This window comes from Pteronotus mesoamericanus, unplaced genomic scaffold (genome assembly GCF_021234165.1).
Source record: "Pteronotus mesoamericanus isolate MK-2021 breed Mesoamerican mustached bat unplaced genomic scaffold, CSHL_Meso_final contig_72, whole genome shotgun sequence".
Classification (NCBI taxonomy): Eukaryota; Metazoa; Chordata; class Mammalia; order Chiroptera; family Mormoopidae; genus Pteronotus; species Pteronotus mesoamericanus.
Window position 1 is genome coordinate 422938 of NW_026555242.1, and position 20635 is coordinate 443572.

General features: G+C 45.9%; 2 protein-coding genes across 3 annotated transcripts; one reads left to right on the forward strand and one right to left on the reverse strand.

The window, feature by feature from the left end:
* Positions 1-1736: 1736 nt before the first annotated feature.
* PYCARD (PYD and CARD domain containing) lies at positions 1737-3008 on the forward strand. Its single transcript, XM_054582631.1, has 3 exons — positions 1737-2010; positions 2271-2330; positions 2680-3008. Exons 1-3 carry the CDS (start codon positions 1737-1739, stop codon positions 2937-2939), a joined length of 594 nt encoding a protein of 197 aa, XP_054438606.1. The 3' UTR covers positions 2940-3008.
* A 6677-nt stretch (positions 3009-9685) lies between these two features.
* Positions 9686-20211, reverse strand: FUS (FUS RNA binding protein). Of its 2 annotated transcripts, none has more exons than XM_054582622.1 (15): positions 20105-20211; positions 18358-18382; positions 18117-18268; positions 17135-17273; positions 16782-16969; positions 16326-16542; positions 14730-14764; positions 13220-13252; positions 12000-12103; positions 11478-11607; positions 11115-11216; positions 10858-10981; positions 10428-10528; positions 10154-10301; positions 9686-9886 (listed from the first exon to the last, which is right to left on the reverse strand). In XM_054582622.1, the coding sequence occupies exons 1-15, from the start codon at positions 20115-20117 to the stop codon at positions 9847-9849; spliced, it is 1551 nt and encodes a 516-aa protein (XP_054438597.1). In that variant the 5' UTR covers positions 20118-20211; the 3' UTR covers positions 9686-9846. The 2 variants fall into 2 exon arrangements, with proteins under 2 accessions (XP_054438597.1, XP_054438595.1); XM_054582620.1 differs by having other exon boundaries at positions 17135-17276.
* Positions 20212-20635: the final 424 nt, after the last annotated feature.

Sequence of the window (20635 nt, forward strand, 5' to 3'; positions counted from 1 at the left end):
CGATGAACAAAACAATGTCCCTGCACTCACAAAACTCACACTCTGGTAGGGGGATGAGTGCCAAATACATATATATATATATAAATGTATATATGTGTATATATATATATAAATGTATATATGTATATATATAAGTGTGTGTGTGTGTATAATCTGTTAGGATCACATCACTAGAAGGAATGGTGATTGTTACACCCCAGGTGAGCAGGGAAAATGAAGGGTTCCCAGTACCCACCTAGGAAGAACCAGGGTTCAAGCCAGGGACTGTAGACCTTCAAGTCCACAGTCCTTCAGCTCCTGGAAGCTGCCTCTCTTTGAAGAGCTAATACGTAAAGCACACCTTTCCAGCTACTGGTATCCTCCCTTGAGCCACAGGGCCCATTCACAAAGATCTATTGAGCACTTCTATAGGCCGAGCACTGTTCTGGTTGCTGTGACTACAACAATGATGTGGACAGGCATGAGGACAAGCTGGCAGGAGAGTCTGGTGCTAAATAAATACAGTTAGTCACAACTTAGTCACGACTGCTATGAGCTACAACAAAAAAGTAGCAGGTGTTGGGACCTACTCTGAGAGGGATACTAAACCTGGTCTCCCTGCAGAAGTGACATTTAATTTGAGACTTAAAGTCTCAGGAGTTTGTCAGGCAAAGAGTGAGGGAACAGATTTCCAGGTTAAGGGAACAGCACGTGCAAAGGCTTAGAGAAGCAAAGGGGCCTGGCACACCTGGGGAACTGAGAGGCCACTGTGCTTGGAACTCAGAGGCGGGGAGCAGGGTGTGGTGCAAGACAAGGCTGGTGCGACCCACAGGGCCAGACCAAAAGGGCCTTCCCAGCCATGTTAAGAGCAAGTTAAGGATTCTGGGCACAGCTTGGGCTCCAATCCCGTGTCCCCTTCACCTGCTCTTCTGGGTCAAGCCCCCGGGGCCCAGACTGACTCTCCATCCACAACATTCCATCCAGTCAACAATTTTTTCAGTCCGTACAAGTGTCTCTTTTCATCACTTCCCAAGAAATTCAGCTCCTGGGACCAAGTCCTGGCTCTCCCAGAAAGCATTTGGCAAGGTTTCGGGAACCACCAGGTAGCCCATGTTATGTTGGAATATTTACTAACAGGATGAGCCAGTGTTATGCCCACTTTACCGATAAGGAACCTGAGGCTGAGAAATAAGCACACACTGTTCTTCATCACCCTTTTTTTCCACCTCATTTCTCCCCAGTGTGTGGATTTACAGGAGCTACCAGGTTCTGGCTGTTCAGATTTTCATTGTAACATCCTATGATGTGTGCGAGAGAATGCTAAGGTTCAGGGAAAAGTGGCGATTTCAGGGCTCTAAAATTCCAAGACTGAGCCTTGGCACTCCAGTAAACTAGGGTCCTGGTCTGTGCTAGCTAGTGCAAGCCTGGAGTCGCAGGCACCACCCATTAGCCCCTCTCCGCCCCCGAGCGGCCGTCTGGACCAGCAGGAGGATGGGTTCCTGGCGCCCCCCTCTCCTCCTGCCCAATGGCCAAGGAACTGACCAGAGGCTGGAGTGAGGGGATGCAAGCAGAGGGGCGGGACTGGGGGACCAAAAGGGTAGTTTCGGACAACGGAACCCACGCCCAAGGGCAACCAGCTGGGGCAGAGGCGGGTGTCGGGAAAAGGCGGGGAGGTGCAGGCCCCGCCCAAGAACAGACTTCCTGGTCTGCGATACCGGGGTTAAGCCGCAGTTGCCGCGGCGGGGAACCCCGGCACCATGGGGTGCACGCGCGACGCCATCCTGGAGGCGCTGGAGAACCTGACTGCCGACGAGTTCAAGAAGTTCAAGCTGAAGCTGCTTTCAGTGCCCCTGCGCGATGGCTACGGGCGCATCCCGCGGGGGCCACTGCAGTCCATGGACGCTGTGGACCTCACTGACAAGCTCGTCAGCTTCTATCGGGAGGCATATAGCGCCGAGCTGACTGCCCAAGTGCTGCAGGACATGGGCATGCGGGAGGCCGCAGAGTGGCTGCAGAATATCACAGGCAAAGGTGAGTGAATCCCCACCACGCCCTCCACCACCTCCTACGTCCTCCAGGATCCCCTCACTTACATCCAACCCCCAACCCAAACGTTTACCCCTTGGGCTCCTTCGCTTTCTGTTCCTCCTACCCTCTAATGAAAGCTCCTCCTGCTGGGAAGGGAGGCTTCCCGCACTTGGTCCTGACTGGCTTCCTGACCAAAGGGCCCCAGACTCCCAAGAGCCTGGAGGAAAGACAGAAATGGAAGAGGACCACTTATTCCCTTGCAGGCTCTGCAGCCGGGCCAGCGGAGATCACGGCCCCCACCCAAAAGGCAGCCGTGTCGTCAGGTGAGGCCCTCACACCCAAACTCGCTTGTTCTCGGCACCTCACCAGCCCCATGCCACACCACACCCCTGCACAGCCTGTCTGTTCCCGCAGCCAAGAGAACCAGGAGCAAGCCTGAGCCAACCCTTCCCACCCACCTACCCACACCCCTCCTTGGGCCCAGCCTGGTTGAAGGGGAGACCTCCTTCCACCCATCCCACCCTGTCTGGAGTCCTGGTGGGTTGCCCGCCTTGAGCCCCACCCCTTTAGCGTGCATTCCGATCAATTTCTGAAGAAAGCAGTGATCAGCAGGAACAGTCTCCAGCACCCACTCTGTGCCAGCTCATATGCTCTACTCTCTCCTGTCCCTAGGGCCGCACTTCGTGGACCGCCACCGGGCCGACCTCATTGCACGGGTCACAGACGTGGACGGGGTGCTGGACGCTCTGTACGGGAAGGTCCTGGCAGAGGAGCAGTACCAGGCTGTGCGGGTGGAGGCCACCAATCCGCTGAAGATGAGGAAGCTCTACAGCTTTGCTCCAGCCTGGGACCTGACCTGCAAAGACCTGCTCCTTGAGGCCCTGAAGAACACCCAACCCTACTTGGTGGCTGACCTGGAAAAAAAGAGCTGAGGCAGCAGCTGGAACAGGGGTTGGTGTGCTGAATGAATCAATTTTTTTTATACACAATATATTAGAAGAAACCACTGTGTACTTGTGTGGGCTTTTTCCTACTTCGAGCCTAGAAGCACATGCAGAGCTAAGCTACCTACCTAAATGCCACAGAGGCTCAGGGGAAATTCTACTTCACTGCTTTTCCTGGGCAGCAGGCTCCCCAAACACCATCCTTCCTGCCTCCGTCACCGTGGTGAACATCCTTCAGTCACCATTTATTGGCTCCTCCAGTATTATCCCAGAGGGTGTGCTCTAGGGACTAGAGCTAGCCCTCTAGTCTAAAAGTTAAATATAGGTACATACAAAGGATTTAGAACTGTGGAGAGCCAGATTTAACAGAAGGCATTTTACTTAGGACATTCTTTGCTAGCCTGCAGAGCTTCTGTGGTGCTTTTTCCATAGGGGGAAAAAGTGTACAACTAGAACAATATTCAGGAGGAGACAGCATCATCTAACATAGGAGACCACAAGCCAAATACAATTCTGGGGTTCCTTCTGGAACTACCAGCAGGCTAAATCACTCCCTTTGCTCCCTCCCACCACCTGGAGAAAGGAGTCGTAGGTTACAGGTTACACTATGCCCAGAAAACATGCCAACAACAAAAGTGAAACTAGGAATTCAAGTAGCTATTTGTTCTCATGATGAAATTAAAAGAAATATTAAGTACAGTTGACCCATGAACATGGGGGTTACGGGTGCTGATTTCCCACAAAGTCCTAACTCAAGTATAAAACTAGTCAGCCCTCACAAAATGTAAACAGACACAGAAAACAGACTGACAGCTTTCAGAAGGGAGGTTTGCAGGGCTGGGTGAAAATGGTGAAGGGATTAACAAAACCTCATAGACACAGATAATAGTATAATGGAAAACAGGGAGGAGTTGAAAAAGGATATGAGGGGATCATGGCAATGGAAAATTTGACTTGGAGTGGTGATCACAGAATATACTGATGGTATGATTATAGAAGTATACACCTGAAACCTATGTATTTTTACTAACCAATGTCATCCAATAAATTCAGTAAGAAAAAAAGCAGCCCTCCACACACAGGCATTCTAAGGAGTTGACCCTCCTACATTTGTTTGAACTGTGTGGGTCGATTGAAAAAGAAATCCACGTTTAACTAGACCCAAGCAGTTCACACCTGTTGTTCAAGGGTCAACTGTATTTTTCCAGGAAAAAGCACTTAAGTTTTTTCAGAGAACCAGGATGCTGGAACCACCTGCATACATTTTGCACTGAACTTATTCCTCATTGCGGGGAGGGGGGGGGGGGGGGCAGGACAAGAGTAGAGTAACCAGAATGCAGGGAGTTAGGTAATCTAACACCAGGGATCCAGGTGTGAGGATACAAGATGATTGGTTCTCCACCAGTCAGAATGATACACTAACCCAAAATGAACAAAGCTGTGAGAAGGCTTCACTTTGAATACCCTCACCTAGATGACACAATGAGTAAACAGTGTTTATTCCCCCCGCCCCCCCACACTCCTTCAAGGGTCTATGTAGGATTTCATTGTGCAACATTTCCCTATCCTGACTTACTGGATCACCAGACCAATAGTAGAAAACTAGTGGCTAGCTATAGGAAGCTCCAAAAAAGCTAGAATGTGGCCACTGTCATGGATAGTCAAATGGGATAGTTCCTAACGCTACTTGGGACCCCAGGAGAAAAGTTGAGCTTCCTAAAAAGTGGGAATCAGCCCTAATACCTCAGTATCCTGTGCCCTAGAGTCTTTTTTTAGCCAGCCAGCCAGCCACACCATAAAATGCTGATCTATCATTAGCCCTCTTCTTACCAAGTCTTCCTGGCCTTATTCAGTCTGTGTTCAACTGTATGTTCAGCAAGGACCTTATCATTTCTGAAAGTGAAATTGTCTTCCTTTCACCAACTCTGTATCTCAACATATGGCAACAGCAGCAGCCTAACCAGAAAGCAAGAAATCCTACTATGTCCCATAAAGTTCAGACTTAGTCAGTTTTGCAACCACCATGCTTTTCAACTTCACTGCCCCCACCTGGTTTATGGCTAATGTCTTAACTGCCTCTCACCTAACACTTTCAAGGGGCTGAGGGATAAAAACTGATCATGAAAATGGACTCTCACTTCTAACATTAGGATACCTAAACTCTCCTTCCAGCTTGGCCCATAAGGACCCCACCCAACCTCTTTATTTTCCTTTTCACACACCCCATGATCCCAACAACGCTATTTGCTCACATCCTATGCCCTACAACATGCTGGTCCCTTATTTCTGAGCACCTTGAAATCTTCTACCTGTCCTAGTATGCCCTCGGGTGTGGTGTCTTCCTCTGTTCCAGTGCACCGCCCATCGTGTCTCTGTGGTAAAACAAACCATATTATCACGGTGTATTTCCACACAGGACTCTAATGAGACTGAGCCCCATGAAGACATCTTTCCAACCTCTGTATGAGTGCCTTGCATATAAAAAAATAATAAATGGCAGTCACTGTGTACCTCTAGTGTCCAACAATATTTTCTTGAAACTATAGAAACCTAGTGTTCTCATGAGGTGGGGACATAGCTAAGACTTCCTTGCACAACAGATAGCCTTTAAAAAAAAAAAAAAAAAAGGCTGCAAAAACCAGCACAGGTGCCTGAGGCAAAAGAAATGGTTCTAATAAACAGCTCCACTATAAAAGGAAAAATAACTCTTTTAAAAAAACTGCTCCACTAAGTTAAATATTTTCTTAGGAACTTCCTTTCTCCCCTTTTCTTTCAGGGAGGGGTGGGGGGGTAAAAGGGGCACAGCAGAACTCTAGTCTTAAAACAGCACAACATATTGAAGGACACAAATTCCACATCCAAAGGATATGGCTTCAAATCCCTGCTCCACCCCTCACTAATTATGAGACTCAAAGCCTGTCTATGCCTCTACATTACCATCTATAAAGTAGCGGGGGGAAGAGCTTAGCTCATCACCTAACAGCAACTGGCCCACAGCAAGTACACAGCAAGTATCTCCAAGATGTTTGTTCCTATCCCAATAGCTTAGAATAGCATATGAAATATTTTTCTCGTCTCTAAACATCACGACTGAAAAAAGAACGAGCAGAAAAAAAGGCAGTGTTGGCTATGCCTGTGCTTACTAGGGTTGGGGACGGGGGAGAACCACATGCAGGTCACACCTTTCCATGAGTGACCCTTTTTTTTAACTCATAGCTAGTATTTATATTTGATTATACAATCAAAGTCTCCTTTCACAGGAAAGGCATCAGCAAAGTGTCTCTGCAAAACTTTAGAGCATGGCTCTAAGTGTGCTATTGAAACAAAGCTTGCACTCCACCTGGATCTACATACTGTATTAAGATGCACATGCTAACAAAATCGTCTGATTCATATGTATGTTCAACTTAGACACACTGCTACATAGAGGATTCGGCCCTGCCATCTGAGACTGAAGACAGGTTTGCAGATGCCCTCCCACATAGGGATTTGCCTTTTTACTCAGGGAGTCAATACACAGGATGGGCCAGCTTCCCATAAAAATCTAGAAAAAACGAAAATGAAAAAGCTTAGATTTAACAGGGAAGCCCCATCATAAAGGAGCTGCAATGCACTACACTTAACAGCTACAGGGAATCCAGGCAATTGAGACAACACTGCCACCCTGAGGTGCATGCAAGGCCTTACGTGGAAAAGCTTGATGCCTGCTTCCTTCAAAGGTTTGTTTTCCCACATCCACACTTAAGGATGCCTAAGCTTGGTTCCCCATTCCAGCAGAAGGAATCCATCTTAACCCAATGGTCCAAGTTCCTTCCCTGTCTCCAGTTCCCTTACCGGTGGCTCTCAACTGCTCTTCCTATTAAAGGAGCCCTTCTCTCTAGCACTATAGCCCCAAGATTTAGGGCTAAAGACACATCAAAATTCAAGAAGCTGAGAGCTCTACCCATCCGCAGAGGGCCATTTCCAGACCCAAACTCAGGCTCATGAGATGCACACTTTTCCTACTTCAATGTGAATTTTACATTCAATGGACTCCAAAAGCTCTTCTAACATCGTAAGACAGTCTGACAATTTCTATAGGCCCTAAAGTCGACTCTCCCGGCAAGACCCACTTGACACCTTCTCAGTTCTTATATGCCAGCACCAGGAACAAGACAGTTTTTGTGGAAAATTTCTTCTAAGCTAAAATTATTTCAAAATAAAGTTAAAAATGAAAGAGGCTTTCTAAGTACTGAGGGCCCAAAAGTAGGAAAGGAAACCCGAGTTCTGTAAAGACAGGAGGAATGGCTACAAATGAGACTCCCATGAGTTGATCCTCTTGCAGATCAGTATAGGAAGTTAGATCTGATTATAAAGCCCATGGTGGATCATTAAGAGACAGCCTGAAAATGAGAAGAAACATGCCTGAAGATGTGTTGAGCCTCCTAGGGGCTAGAACCTAGACCTTGACTCCTGGTTAATCCAGCCATCAATGAACTAAACTCAGCCCTATAACCAAGTTACTAAAACCTGGCCAGGACCAACATGTGACAGGAGGGAGGAGCTACAAGATTGAGAACTGGCCCTGCCCAGGTGGCCCAGTTGGTTGGCGCATCAATCCATACACCAATAGATTATGGGTCTGATTTCCAGTCAGGGAACATACCTAGGTTGCAGGTTCCCAAATAAGGGTGAGTAAGGGATGGAACCAATTGATGTTTCTCTCCCCCCACCCCCCTTCTCTCTCTAAAATCAATCAACATATCCTTAGCTGAAGATTAAAAGTTACTTAAAGACTGAGAACTCAAAGAAGGTGGCAAGCAGACCGGTAGCACACCTCCCCCCACCCACAACCTACCCTCCTCCTTCTTCCTACTTAGCCTGTCTCAATTCTAATTCAAAATCGCCAGGCACCTAGAGCTTCAAGGTTTCTCAACAATGAGTTGGCAGCAGAACCAGCTTCTCAGAACAAGACATTCCCTCTATTTGTCTTTATCCCTTCGAAAGGCTCCCAAACTGGATCTACCCACTAATTAGCCCATTAAAGGACGTTAAGAACTTAATACCAATAGACAACAGTCAGTATTCAGGACTCACAGAATCTTCAACCTCCTCCTTCTCCCCTGGCAGCAGGAATTAAGGAACTACAACCAAACCCTAACACCAGAACCCTACTAGGTGAAGCAGAAACAAACTTTTGAGACACAGATCAGGCCACTCAAACACACACTTGAGAGCAGATCAAACAACAGAGGCAGCCTGGCCACACCAAGGAGAGAACTGCTATGATCTTGACTCTGAATCCAAGTGCTGCTTCTCACGTACAAAGTTCAGTAAGCCAGTTCAAAGAACTGCCTGGGAGCTTAGCCACTCAGCCTACTCTCTGGTTTTTGAGCATCACCACTGAGTAGGGAGAATTAAAGCAGCTATTCCTTTTGACGAACCCCTAGCTTCCCTGTCTGAAGTCACCAGAGACTTCAGGATGAAATCAACCCTTTAGAAAACACCTACAGCATACCTAACAATTTAAGCAGAGAGGAAATCATTTCCCAACCAGTGATCCCAGCCATTCTATAAGCTTCAAATCTGACAGCAAAGTATCTTTTTCTGTTCTTGGCTCCAATTCAATTCTGTGTAACTAAAATACATGCTCGACTAATTAGCAGGTACAAGCAGTTTCTAAACTCAATTTGAGAATTGGGAGAAGTGGGGTTTGATGGTCAGGAAAGGCATTACAAGTTTGAGGGGCTATGTTCTGAGCTTCCAACTCATTGGTTCCATCCTTTCCCCATTTCCAACACTACCACCTTGAAAGGGAGGGCTTTCCACTCCTAATCATTAAAGCTCAAACAAGCCTAAAATCTCAAAATAGCAATGACCTCCGCCCTCTGGGAATAGGTAGGACGTTAAGAGTCCCAGGTAGATCCACTGCCTCCATACATCACCTACCCACCCAGACTCCATCTTCAAGAAAACAACAGGTGCAGGATCACTCACCTTAAAATATAAAGGGAGGTCTCTAACCTGCCCTTCTCACTTAAACTTCCCCCTTCTTACCATCTCTTCATTCCCAAGTCTCTTCAAACTTAGCATACTCTTAATATATAAAAGGTCTAAGCAAACAAACCTTTGGGAATGCAAGTTTGCTCCCTTCAGAACAAGGGTTCCAGAATGAAAATGAAGTCAGAACACTGGAACTCAATTCTGCCTCTACCATTTTCTGATTCCGAGCCACGTGGCCAACGCACTTTATTTTTCTACCCGTGAGGCCACAGAACCTCTGTATTGAGTAGGTGCCCAGTTACTCTCCCACAAGCAAAAGACCCAAGTTGCTCCCCTACTAAAGTCAAATTTGAACATTGCCCCAGAGGCAAACATGACCTGCGCCCCACCCTTCCAAGCACTGCCAAGAGCCAAGGATCCTTGAAGAGCGTAAGGGTGTAAGGCTGCTGTCAATAGTAAACTCTAAGATCAGCATGTAAATAAATGTGGTAAAATTTGTCCCCAGTTGGATATACTTGGGGCAACACTCATGACATCACATGTTCTTCATTTACCCCATTCATACACCCAACTTTGTGATGAGAGAAAAAGTTTAATCTCTACTTTCAAGGAGACCACTTGACCTTTTCTCCCCTGGACCAAATACCAAACACTTTATTCCAGTTCCTGCTAAGCAGAATGACCTGAAGAAAAAACACCCCACATTCCTGACCCAGACATCAATCCTCTGAAGAGGGGGTAGAGGGAGAAAATTTAACTAAAATGATGGTTTTTAATGGGAACCAGAGATATGGTTACAATTACATAGTCCGACACAAAAAACCCACGGGTGATCAGGAGTTGGAAGGTTACAAAATAATGAGGGTAACACTGGGTATAGAAGAAAAGCTGTTCCAGAACCTCAGCAGGCAGGCTAATATGGCCTCTCCCTGCGATCCTGTCTGTGGTCTCCCCTGCAAGAAAGAGTATCCATTAAGGTCTGAGCTACCATCCTCTCCACCCAACCCACCCCCAAAATTATAGACCAAAAAATGTCTCATCTAATGAGTCTACAGATTAGTTTCCCAAGATTAATTTTCCTTCCCTTCTACCCTCCCCACCATGGTTACAATCTCAGCTTAACAATCTAGCCCTCAAAATGAAACTTTTTCAACAAAACCTTGCTGTTATCTCATCATCTCTGTTCAATTACTCTTTTATTTCAGTTTAGTCTTACTTACCTGGAGTCCATCTTTCCAGGGCCAAAGCCACCTCTGTCCCCACCACCCCGGCCCCCTCGGAAGCCCCCACGGTCCCCGCCTCGGCCTCGGTAGCCACCCCGATCATAGCCTCCTCTGCCACCACGACGATCATCTCCATAGCTACCCCCTAGGACAAAAAAAATATGATGCATCATATCCCCCAAAGCCCTCCTCTCCTCCCACTGGCCTCCCTGTTTAAAATTAAGGGCTTTCTGGTCCCAAGTTCTTATTACCAGCTCTGACTGTTCCTTACCCATATGAGAGCCTCCTGGTCCCCCTCCTGGGCCGTCTGGTTTAGGGGCCTTACACTGGTTGCATTCATTCCTCCAAGAGAAGTTCATGTTCTCACATGTACTGAGAAAAAGTACAATTAATATGTAGGAGTGGGGAGGCAAGACCTAGAATTAGGAACAGACTCCAGTAACCTTACAGATATAATGAGAAAATTGAGGCCTGAGGCCGCAGAGAGGCCAAAGGCTTCCTTCTCAGGAGCAGAGGCAGGAACAAATACTGCAAATTAATGAACCCAGTCCAATACCTTTCCCACTATAGGGACCTTACCTGGAGGTATCGGCCATATCTGTCTCATCATTGTGGCCGTGACTTTACAGTGTGGAAAATACACAACTCCACCACAACAAAGGGCACACACATTAAAAGGACTGAGAAAAAAGTTCACTCACGGATTAGGACACTTCCAGTCCCCAGCTCGCTGCTGTCCTCCACCACCACCACCTCCACTGGGGAATCCTCCCCGGCCACCGCCACCACTGCCACCACCTCCGTAGCCTCCACGGCCCATGGGTCCTGGGTACAGATAGGTTTGGATCTGATTTCTTTCCAAGTCTGGTTAATCTAACTTTCTTTTCTATGCAAGCCCCCACAACCCTCCCCCCAAACCCCCAACATCACCTTACACTAGCATCAGAAAATAACTCACCTCCTCGCCCTCGGCCTCCACGGCCGTTGCCACCACCCCGATTGAAATCTGCTCGCCGAGTAGCAAATGAGACCTTAATAGGATTCCCAGAGAATTCTTTACCTAAAGAAATAAAGTATAAAAAGGAGGCTTTTTGCAATATTAAGACCTGTGGATCCAAAAGCATACTAGGTACAATGAACAAGGTTTAAGACTCTTGCCTTCCTGAAAAGGTTTATAATCTAATAAGACATAAGCAAAAATAAAGACTACTGATGTAGCAGATAAAATGTTAAAAGACTCAAAGAAACCCTCAAAATGTAGTCCCTTTCCAAGCCTTGCTTGCCCAACCTCCCCAGCCCGCACCAGCCTCCCCATACATACCATCAAACCAGTCAATAGCTGCTTTAGCAGAAGGTGGGTCATCAAATGATACTGTTGCCTCTCCCTTCAGCTTGCCCGTTTCTCTGTCTGTATACAGATTAATCATGGGCTGTCCTGTTTTCTTATTTGTCTGAAGAAAACAACATTAAGTTATCAGGCTTACAGGACATACAACTCTACCCACCTTCCACCTTCCTCCTCCAGAACCTAAGGTTTATAATAACCATGCTTCCCAGCTCCTCTCTTCCCAGTTACTAGTTCCTATCTCACATGTAACATGTCAGTAACTATAATTGTCTCTCATCCTATTAAAATGTAACACTGAAGACTACAGACTACATTATCAAAAGTCTAAGACACTCCTTTCACCAATTTGTGCCTTTGTTATTTTTTAGAAAACAGCAACAGTTAATGTTCATTCTTCAACAAATTAAGCTTTAACACCATTAAGACCTTTATTTTTACTGATGTGTGAAATCCAAAAGCCTGAAACAGAAAGTACCCACTCTGCTCCACAAGTACCTTAATAATACCAATCTGCTTGAAGTAATCAGCCACAGACTCAATTGTAACATTCTCACCCAGGCCTTGTACGAAGATGGTGTTGTTGTCTGAATTATCCTGTTCTGCTTATACAATGCAGAAGGAAATGTGAATTAGGAGAGAAAACAAGCAAAGGTAAAACAAGTCAATAACTCTTGCTCTAACTTTAAGAAATACCTAATATGAAACTTTCAAAGGAAAATTCTAAAGCAACCAACATAATTTGGTTTAGGTCAGACAAATGAAAAAATTCCACATCCTCATTTTTTAAGATTTGAGTGCCTGTGTGACAGTCATTTCACAAATTTAAAATTAGTTTTACAACTACCCTTTGTAACGTATTAATAACCATTAAAGAAAGCAGTGCTCAAGTTAATTGTCCAAGATCACACAAAAAGTATACCCACTATACTTTTTAATTGAAGACCACAAGATAAAAACCCTACTTTACACCTAAAATCCAGTATAAACATAATCAAAACAAAAATACACTAAATGCTTCCCCTTTACAAATCTGCGTTCATTAATTTGGTCATGATTCACATTTTTAAAAACCTTTACTTTAAACCAGCAGTTCTAGCACATGGTCCACAGATCATCAGCACTCCTGAGACTTGTTAAAAATGCAGATTATCTGGCTCCTCCCAGGCCTGCTCAATATTTTTTTTTCCTTGACGGGAATGAACTTGTTAAGGGAAAAACCCAGAACAGCAACTCTGATGATTCTCAGCAACTTAATATTGAGCAAGAGGCCATAGGCAAAATACCTATTACATGACTCCATTAACATAATATTCGCAAAGAGGCACCATGAATCTTTCTGAGGAGTCAGAAGAGGGGTTCCCCTGGGGGGTGCACAGTGGTTGGGAGGTGGCGCAGGGGGCTTTTGAAGTACTGGTAATGTTCTAATCCTGGCCAGATCTTGGTGGGTTGGGGACTGAGTGGGCCAGGGTCTCACTGGGCCAGGGTCTCGATGGACCAGGGCCAGAACTACTAATCTGCTGATGAAGGAAACCATCAATCATCGCTGATATGTTCATTTATATAAATCACTGGTAACTACAGATATACCTAAACTCCCTTCCCTTCATTTTCCTTCTCTACCCCTGGTCTTTTTCATATTAAGTTTCAAAGAACATCCAAATCCAGAATAAGTCGATACCACTTTAGCCATTCTTTCATGTCACCTGTGGACTCACCAGAGTCGTGACGTGATCCTTGGTCCCGAGGGCCTTAAAGTGACATGGGGAAAAAAAAAAAAAAAACAAGAAGAGAGGAGCCGTTAGTCAACAGATAGAGACAGACAAGGAAAAAACTTAAAACCAAAACCATACTCTTGCAAAGTATCAGTTAAGTGCTCACAGACTCACTCCCAACCCTGTCCTGTGTTGCCTGCCCAGAGAAAATCCTAGGCATGGTTGGGAAAGAAGACACAGGGCCCTTTTCTTAACATCTGTACATAACTTGAGTCCCCATAGAGACAACTCCACACTTCAGAAAATGCTGCCTCCCCCAGCTCAGGCTGGGAAATGTCCCCAGCAAAGATTGGGGTGGCCAGGAGGGAAACCCATTGAAGTCAACAAACCAACTCATAGCTTGGCCCTGTTCTCTCACCCCAGAGAGAAATGGGCTCACCACCAGCAATGTGATATGCATCCATCCAGTTTCTCCAAACTTTAACACCAAAGACACTTATTCCTTGTGGAACAATTTTTAATTTCTTCTTTAGAAACCATTTTTAAACCATGTTAAGTTTCCCCAAAACCACATGAAAATTAAAAAAAAAAAAAAAAGCATAATAGCTATTGTGTTTTTAAAGCATGTCCCAGGGAACAGACCAGAAATCTTATTTCCATAATGCAGCCTACGTTTTCCCCCAGACCATCTTTGACCAAAGTTTCTCTGAATTCACCATATATAAATATTGTACCCACATTCAATGACACCTAAATCATGAACCCGGGCCTTTGGCTTTAATTGGTGAGACAAATCCAAGAAACCTTTTGTTAGTTAACCAAACCAGAAAAGTTCCAGCTTACTGGGAGACTTCTCAAATTTGCCATTTTTCATGAATTCAGTTTGTGCTGTTTAAGACCTGGTTATTTCCCATGAGCCACACATGCTCCCAACTTTTCTTGTAGTCCACACCTTCCTTCCCACAGCTAGTGTCTATTTGCCCATCTGAGTTGAATTTAAATACATATATGTAGAATTTAGTTGACACCATTCAGTATTTAATAAATAAATATATACCAACTTCACCATTCTCAGGGCAGGGCAGTATTTCATATCCCTCTTCCAGAATTAAAAGCATTTGAAGGTTGTTACACACACACAACACACACACACGCCTTGAACACACTGATCAAAAAAGATCCTAAAGCCAAGTTGGTTCGTGTTCCAGCACACTCTCCAGTTTTTCATAATCGTGGTCACTAAGCGCCAGGTGTGGCAACAGTCCTTATTAAACACCTCTTATTAACCTGGGTCAAACCAATTTGGTACAAGACAACTGCTGAGTCTTACCCCTGCCTGCCTCCAGGTTAGCACACATCTGGCAGCAGGTGGCATTCTACCCCACCCCTTTCTGGAGGTGGTTCTGGACACTTCAAAACCTTTGACACTTAAAACACGCTAAAACATCTGCAAATGAACAATCAGACAAAGCATTGCTGGGAGTTGGGAATTTTGGAAACTCTGTTCACTTACCACCAAATTTATTGAAGCCACCACGGTCACTTCCGCTGGAGAAGACAAGTTAGAAGAAAGGACATGAAGCTTCCAACGGCTACAAACGGGCGTATTTTTTTTTTTGTTTGTGTAATATTCCCCAAACAAGGGTATGTGTTTTGGGAAAAAGATACAAGTGGCTACTAAAATACATTCCCCTTCCTGACCAACCTTGTCTGACCTTTCAGCATGTCACACACACGTGTGCAATTTCTTAAGACACATTTTTTTAAAGAATTTTGCTTTAAAAGGTTATATATCTATTTCCTCTGAAAAAAAAAAATGACCCATTTTCCTTGGTTGTTCTTCCAACGTAGCAGATGTTTTTTCCTCTTGTCGCCAAGTGGTTGACAACCCAGCAGTTGGTTTAAAAACCCTACCCAATTTACCCAGAAGACATTTCACACCAGGCTGGGGTAGCCCTGAACACATTTTTGTGGTTTTTGCTTTGAAAGCAGCAAGCAGACCCAACCCATTCCATAAAAAGTCAAAACCAAAGGCAACTCCCCCTTAAAGCGAGACAAACTTAGCTAAACCCTATCCTAACTACTGAACTGTTTTTGATTTCCCCCAACCACCGGGGTCACCCCTTCTACACTGCGAGAAGAGCGGAGTATTTTGCAATGTCACCTTTCATACCTGTGGCACATAAAATGCAGAGCAAGTTAACAGTCACATAACAGTTGTTTTTCTTTTTAAAGTTTTGCATTAAACACACGCACACAACAGAGTTTTCCTCATTTTTGTATGGTTTTTGAGACTGCCCCCACCCACCTCTGAATACTTACCATATGTGAACTCTCACTTTAAAAACCTATTTTCCCAAAAAAGGAGTAACACACTGATATTCCTCCCCTTTTCAAGGGAGACAGAGTATGGTCCTTCAAATCGTATTTACCAATAGATTTGACGCATGCTTTAACATCAAATCTAAGGTTTTACTTCAAATCAACTACAGTGGGAAGGAAAGGAAAGAAGGTCCAGTTGGACAAGTAACCAGGGGAAAGGGGACAGTGGAGCAAATATGTGGGATACCACTGTCAAGCGTATTTTGTCCAAAAGGTTTGCATACTTCATTAACCCCACAAACCAAGTCACAAACAAAATAAAACCATCACTGTCAGTCAAATTACTACAAATCAAATTCATGGATTCAAATGACTACAGAATACAGGAGGAGTAACCAATTCCTGGAAGCTGAAGTCAGGTTAACCATTAACAACTTTCCCTGTTACCAGGAGTGGGATCATCAGTTTCCCTTGCTGAGAAAGAAGCCTTTACCTCCATGTTTCTCGCCCAGGGTATCAATGACTCCAATCCATACACACCCATATATTTTTCCTTTTCCTTTGGAATATAAGTGTCAGTACTCAGAAGTATGGGTGGGAGTTCAGGCTCCCAAGTTCTCACAAAAATAAAAGGGGATGGAAGAATAAGGCAATGCCCCCATACCAAAGCCCTGACAAATCCCTAGAATGAGACAAACTATGCTCTGAGAGACTGAAGATTCATGCAACCCACCACACCCCTCCCCCAACCCCAGTGATGTTATTCCCTGGCTCACAAGACACCTACCCCATGCCGCCTCTGCCTCCACGGCCACCTCCACGACCTCTGGGTTCATAGCCACCACTGCTGCGGTTGTAACCACCGCCACCGCCCCGGCCTCGTCCCCCACGGTCCTGCTGGCCTCCCCCGTAGCCACCGCCACCACCACCACTCTGGTCCTGATTGCCATAACCGCCACTACTGCCGCCACCACTCATGGAGGACTGATCTTGACCATAGTTACCTGTCAGAAAGAAAAGATACTTTAAGAGAAAAAAACAAAAAAAAACTGTGAGGTGGCATAAAACAGTTCAGCAACACCAAGGGACAGATGAATAGAAATAAAGACAGCTAGGGAACAAAAAAAAAAAAAAATCAAGATTTTTAAGAACACTTTTAAGACAAGGGCCAAGCCCTTTTAAGGATTAAAGATTATTAATCCTTACCGAAAATAGGTATAAGACAAAACTGAAGACATCTCACCTCCACCACCCCCTCCACCACCTCCACTGCTACTGTTGTACTGGTTCTGCTGTCCATAGCCCTGAGGAGGATTATAGGAGCTTTGCTGCTGTCCATAGCCAGGCTGCTGTCCACCATAGCCAGACTGCTGACCATAGCCCCCACTCTGGGGCTGCCCATAGTTGCTGCTCTGAGAACTGCTACCGTAACTAAGGAAAAGGAAAAAGACAGAATCATAATGCCAGCATATCCATATTTCCTTTCACCTTTGGTATATCTTTCTTTAAACTCTAAACGCAAAGACACTCCCCCCGCCCCATTACTCCTTATAATCACATTATCATTCTGTATCAATTCACCCCCAACCACCTTACCTTCCCGAGGTGCTGCTAGGAGCTGGCTGCTGGCCATAGCCAGGGTAGGACTGTTGCCCATAAGACGACTGAGAACTCTGGCTACTGCCATAGCCACCAGCTGAGCCATATCCCTGGGGAGCTGACTGAGTGCCATAGCCTGCTACAAGGAAAAGAAAAAGGAAGTCACAAAATATATGAGGAAAGAGAAAAGGCAGGGAATGGGTTGAAAAAAATGTTACTTATTACCTAATGCTACCCACACTTTAAAAACCAGCCTCTTAACCTAATAAATGAATTTTCAGAAAAGCAAGTTAGAAAAATCTTAAGACATCATGTTAAAAGTATTATTAAAAAATTTTTTTAGATGTCAGCCTCTTAGAAGCTGCTTAGAAATCTTGCAAGTCATAGTCAAGGTACCCTTCTCTTCTACCTTAAGGCTAATGTTCCAACTTCTGCCAACTTCATAGTTCCAACCTCATCCCACCCATCTCAAAGCCGATCTCCAAGACCACCACTAACCACAGCCCAAGAGATCCCTATTCATTATCATTTTAATCTACTCATATGTCTACAGCACAAACAAGACAACCCACATTATTTACACTTCAGGACCTCACGGTAAATTCCACCTCTCAGTGTAGCACATGACATACAGCCTTACTTCAAACATCTTCAGGCGAAATAATTTTCTCCCTGTTCAGTATTAAAAGCCTAAGACTTTCGCCCATAAGTGAATACTTTCGCCCCACATTTCACTTTCACACTGAGGGGAAATGGGGAAAAATGCAGCATAAATAAAAACTAAAACGTCAAGAAAATAAAGTTAACAGATTTAGAAACGAGTAAGTATTTTTGTTTCAAAGGACTCAGATTCCAAAGAGTTTTAAGGGTTAGATAAGGGAAAAGATAGGAGAGTTTCAACATTTCAGCATTGCTTAGAGTAAAGAAAAGGAAGAGGTGGGGTGATCCACTTAAAAAAAACAAAAAACAAAAAACTCACTGTTCTGGGTCTGTCCATAAGAACTATAGGTGCTCTGGCCATAGCCTGAAGTGTCCCCTGACTGGCTGTAGCCACCATAACCCTGCTGACCATAGGGCTGATTGCTCTGCTGGGAATAACCCTGCCCCGGCTGGGTGGGGTAGGCCCCATAGCTGGAGAAAAGGAAAAAAAAGCAATCAGGACAAACTACCTTACCAAACCCTGCCCTCTAAAACTCTGAAAGCCCATAAATGACACTCACCTTTGGGTTGCCTGTTGGGTATAGTCTGCAAAAAAACAAAAAAAAAACAAAAAAAAAAACAAGTAGATTACCTTCAGCCATCCCTCAGAGAGAACACCAAAAAAAAGGAAAATTTATATAGAGACCAAGAGGCTTTATTGGAAAAACCAAGAGTCTTGGGGGACAGCCACAATTTCCCACAAATTCAAGTGATATCAGATATTTACACACATCTCCTTTTCATACTCACTCTATGTAGAGGTTACCACCAAGAGTCAGAGCTACTTAAGTGGGATGGGTTGGGTTGGGTTTTTGTTTTTTTTTTTACAATCCACCTTTCTTTTTTAATACTATCTAAATCTTTTTATTTTTAAAATTTTATTTATTCATTTTTAGAGAGAAGGGAAGGGAGGAAGAAAGAGAAGGAGACATGCATCAATCGGTTGCCTCTCACAAGCCCACAGCTGGGTACCTGGCCCGCAACCCAGGCATGTGCCCTGACTGGGATTGGTACCGGCGACCTTTCAGTTCACAGGCCAGTGCTCAATCCACTGAGCGACACCAGCCAGGGCTGGGATGGGTTTTAACTGAAGTTGGTAGGAGGCAACAGTGTTCCAGATGTGGCCACCCTCAACCCAAGGACAAGGCCCAAAGGACAAGAATGTCTCCAAAGAGGCCATTCCACGCTTTGCCCAATCTTGGAGACTACGAAAATGGATTTTTAGTGCAAAGTCAGGTAACCAAGAACTCTGACCCCAAATGACAGAGATTATCATCAGAGTGTTCACCTCAGGAGACAAACCAACTGGTACTCATGTTCCAAGCCATGTGGCTCCAGCTGAATCTATTTCTCATTCACCCTGCCTTCCCCGGGCTGTGGGGAACTCGGCGAACCAAAGGTAGGGAAAGCGCTTTTAAAACGCCGTAAAAACCCAACAGCCAGATCCTCTCCTCCGCACAGTAAATGAGACACTTCCCCCACAAGAAAGGGCAGAAGGATCAGGAGAGGGTGTGGCCTCGGACGGCCTCTCCTTTCCGTTCCCACCTCAGAAAGAGGAAATTTAGGCGGGAAAACGCTCAAACGCGGTTCCTAAGTCCGTCGGACGCCCCTCAGGAACCCCCACCCCCTCCAACCGTTAAGCGGGCACGCGGCCCCGATCCTAGGCCTCTGCCCCTGGCTGCTTGGCAAACGAGGCGGGAAAGGGATGGTCCCGCCCCTTCCCAAGGGAGCCGGCGGGGGGGCGGGGCGAGGTCCACACCGGACAGGAACCGCGGAGTCCCCATCCAAGCGAGGGTCTCGCGACAAAAAGCTGGACCAAGTCGAGGTAGGAGGGGGGGTTCGTGCCGCGAAAAAGGGGGGAGGGGCCAGTAGAGCGCGTGCGCGCACCGAGTGCCCGGATGCAGCACTGCGACAAAGCGGGCCCAAAGGCAGAGCTGGGAACCGGGGGGGAAAGGGCTATAGAGGCCGGGAATTTCCATCAGTATCTCACGTTTCAAATCACCAAGCAGCTTGCCTCCCAACCCTCACCTCAAAGAAATGGGCTGCGAATGGAAGACCACCCGCCCCGAGCAAGGCGCCAGGGAAGCGAAAACAAGATGGCGACATAGGCCTCCCCCTTCCATCCTTCCCCGCTGCTTCCCGCCACAGCGGCACGAGAAGATCCTACACGCGATCGCCGCCCAGGTCCCACCAAAAAACAAAAGCCCAGCTGGGAGGGAACGAGGACCCGGGTCTGCGCACCACCGCCGCCTCGCGCCCTTACATTACCGTTTGAGGCCATGTCGGCGCACGCGCAGCTGGCCGACACGCGATAAGACTCAAGTACCGCGGCGCACCGATGCCTCGAGCACTGAGCAGACCCGCTGCCTGGGTTGGGGTTTTTGTACGTCTCCCCGCCTACGTTCCGCGGGGGGATGTACCAAATGCAGAAAATAAAGGGGAAGTATGGCCAGACTCCTACCATTCTTCAGAGAGCATAGACGGCAAAGCAGACAGAAAAGAAGAATCTTAACTAAGAATCCAAAAATCTTTAAATAATGTATATAATTATGTTTTTTCTACCAAAGAACTTCGATCCTCTCTTTAGGACTTGTCCACGATTACCTTCACCCCTAAGAAAGGCATACTGGTACGGTCTAATTACCTCCTGGAGGCGGGGCGAGGGACCCAGGGCGTCAGCGGACTGTACCGTAGCCAAAGCCCGGAGTCGTTGGGCGGAACCGAAATTCCTTTGGCCAGTTTCGCTGGCCCTTACTTTCACTTAGGATGACGAGGTCCTGCGCTCCAGTCCCTTTCCAC

Coding starts and splice junctions, on each gene's coding strand:
- PYCARD (XM_054582631.1), top strand. CDS start 1,737: ATGGGGTGCACGCGCGACGCCATCCTGGAGGCGCTGGAGAACCTGACT. Junction 2,011..2,270: donor GCAGAATATCACAGGCAAAG/GTGAGTGAATCC, acceptor ATTCCCTTGCAG/GCTCTGCAGCCGGGCCAGCG. Junction 2,331..2,679: donor AAAGGCAGCCGTGTCGTCAG/GTGAGGCCCTCA, acceptor TCCTGTCCCTAG/GGCCGCACTTCGTGGACCGC.
- FUS (XM_054582620.1), bottom strand. Junction 16,543..16,781: donor TGGTGGAGGGGGTGGTGGAG/GTGAGATGTCTT, acceptor TCTTTCTGACAG/GTAACTATGGTCAAGATCAG. Junction 12,104..13,219: donor AGGATCACGTCACGACTCTG/GTGAGTCCACAG, acceptor TTGTATAAGCAG/AACAGGATAATTCAGACAAC.